Raw genomic sequence first — 2,799 nt, forward strand, 5'->3', positions numbered from 1 at the left:
ATATATATAGCTATATATATATACATATATATACACATACATATATATATATGCATGATGGATTAAAATATATGCATGCAAGCTGTGTGTACATACACTCGAAATAGGGAATTGTATGTGAAACAGGAAAAGCGAAAAGCATGTTTAAATGCATGCATGCATTTGGCGTGCAAAAATGCACTTAAAGAAAAATTAATTGAATATTTCCGCGACTTCCAGGCCTGCATGCAAATAAAAAGGGAATTTATTGGCATTACAATGCATGCAAAATGCATGCAAAATGCATGCAAAATGCATGCAAAATGCATGCAAAATGCGTGCAAAATGCATGCGAAAGTAAAAAATCAATTTTCCTCTTTTTGCACTAAATGCATTTGCACTCATGTTCGTGAGGTGTATGTACAGCGCTGCATACAAAGCAACAGTAACTGCATGCAATTTGTTGTTGCATGCATGCAATTTGTTGTTGCATGCATGCAATTTGTTGTTGCATGCATGCAATTTGTTGTTGCATGCATGCAATTTGTTGTTGCATGCATGCAATTTGTTGTTGCATGCATGCAATTTGTTGTTGCATGCATGCAATTTGTTGTTGCATGCATGCAATTTGTTGTTGCATGCATGCAATTCATTTTAAAACAATTAACACCCGGCACATTTTCCCACTAGTTCCTATTTCCTGGAACCTCCAGAAGGCAGCAGCAGCAGCAGCAGCAGCAGCATAAACCCTAAACCCTAAACTCTAAACCCCAAGCCCTGGATTCCCGCCCTTACCCCCTGACGACGCGCTAAGGCCTAAACAGCCCCAAACCCTAGCCCGCAAGCCCTAAACCCCAAACCCCAAGCCCCAAACCCTAAACCCTAAACTCTAAACCCCAAACCCTAAACCCCAAACCCCAAACCCTAACCCCAAACCCTAAACCCTAAACCCCAAACCCTAAACCCCAAACCCTAAACATCAAACCCTAAACTCCAAACCCCAAACCCCAAACCCTAAACCCTAAACCCTAAACCCTCACTCGCAGACGACGTGGCCGCAGGAGAGGAGCCTGGGAGGGTTTGTCTTGGAGGTTTCTTCTTTGCTGACAGCACAAGTAATTGAAGAGTGAAAAGACAAAGAAGGGTTTAGCTCCAGTTCGAGGGGGAGCCGCCCGCCCTGCAGCAAGCAGCAGCAGCTGCTGCTGCCCCCGCAGCCCCAGCACGCAGCAGGCTGCTGCTGCAGCAGCGAGCGCCGCCGCCGCAAACTGCTGCTGCTGCTGCTGCTGCTGCTGCTCGGCACTGTGGGCTCCAGCCCGAGCGCTGGGGAGCCCCGCAGACTCGACAGCAAAACTTGGTAGGTTTCTCTTTCGCTGCCTTGCTGCGGCTGCAGCTGCTGCAGCGCCAGCAGCTGCTGCTGCTGCTGCTGCTGCTGGTGCTGCTGCTGGTGCTGCTCCGACATGCGCCGCCGCACCCGAGCTGTCCAGACTCCCAGCTGCTGCTGCCCCGAAGAAGCAGACCGCAGCCGCTGCTCTGCTGCAGCACCAGCAGCAGAAGGTGGCAGCTGCAGAAAATCTTCGGGGGGCCCCCAATACAGCACTGGGGGCCCCACAGCTGCTGCTGCGGGGGCCCGCTCATCAGCGGTGGGGGCCCCCAGGGCCCCAGGCTGCAGCAGCTGAACCAGCTGCACAAAACCAAACACCCCGCGGCAGCAGCAGCAAATGCAGCAGCAGCAGCAGGTGCACCAGCAGCAGCAGCTGATCCAGCAGCTGCGGCAGCAACGCCTGCTGTCGACGCTTCAGCAGCTCATGCCGTAAGTGCAGAACAGCAGCAGCAACAGCAGCAACGGCAGCAGCAGCAACGGCAGCAGCAGCAACGCAAACAACAGCAAAAAACGCAGAAATAGCGGCAACAAAATTGGAAACCGCAGCAACAGCTGCAGCAGCAGCAACAGCAGTAAGTGCGTAAGGGCTACCAACGCAAACCCTACAACAGCCGTAACGAAAATTACAACACAAGCCACCGCAATAGCTGCAGCAGCAGCAACAGCAGTAAAAGCAGCAGCAGCAGCAGCAGCAGCAGCAGCAACAGCAGCAGACCTGCACAAGCTTGGGTAAGAAAATGGCCCCTGCGCAAACCAATACGGCCAAGGGGCTTTCTCTGGGCAGTGGAATTCTTTGGGAGCTTTTGTTGGCTTTACAGCGGCAGCAAATGGGGCAAAGGTTGCTGCAGCGAGCAGCAGCAGCAGCAGCAGCAGCTGCTGCTGCTGCCGCTGCTGCAGCTGCTGCTGCTGGGGTAGAAGCTGCGGAGGCGACGGGAGAATCGGCCATGTCCATCAAGGGAGACGTGCAGCTCCGAGACACAACAGGTGACTCTGCTGCTGCTGCTGCTGCTTCTGCTTCTGCTGCTGCTGCTTCTGCTGCTGCTGCTTCTGCTGCTGCTGCTTCTGCTGCTGCTGCTGCTGCTGCTTCTGCTGCTGCTGCTTCTGCTGCTGCTGTTGCTGCTGCTGCTGCGTGTGCTGCTCCTCCTTGGCACTTGCAGCAGCAGTCCGGGCCGCAGCAGCAGCAGCAAAACGCAGGGAAAGAAAGGCCCCCCAAAATACCCGAGATGCCTGCAGCCTCGGCCTGGGCCTCGGGGCCTACGCTGTTGCTGCTGCTGCTACGCATGCTGCTGCTGCTGCTGGGCTCATCCGCAACAGCAACAGCAGGTGCTGCTGCCTCTGCGGGGGCAAACGAAGCAAATGTTGCAGCAGATGCACCAGCGCCGCTGCGCAGCCCAGCAAAGGGAGTCCCTGAAAAGCAGCAGCAGCAGCAACAGCAGCAG

The 2,799-nt window shown here is 54.3% G+C and overlaps 1 protein-coding gene across 1 annotated transcript; it reads right to left on the bottom strand.

Annotated features, from left to right (window-relative positions):
- Window positions 1-1,015: 1,015 nt before the first annotated feature.
- On the bottom strand, window positions 1,016-2,642 carry ETH_00001210 (uncharacterized protein; the record flags this gene model as incomplete). The annotated part of the gene is made up of 2 exons (XM_013379019.1): window positions 1,016-1,660; window positions 2,076-2,642. The coding sequence occupies 2 exons, from the start codon at window positions 2,640-2,642 to the stop codon at window positions 1,016-1,018; spliced, it is 1,212 nt and encodes a 403-aa protein (XP_013234473.1).
- Window positions 2,643-2,799: the final 157 nt, after the last annotated feature.

Source organism: Eimeria tenella, genomic scaffold (genome assembly GCF_000499545.2).
Source record: "Eimeria tenella Houghton genomic scaffold, Eth_scaff1309, whole genome shotgun sequence".
Lineage (NCBI taxonomy): Eukaryota > Apicomplexa > Conoidasida > Eucoccidiorida > Eimeriidae > Eimeria > Eimeria tenella.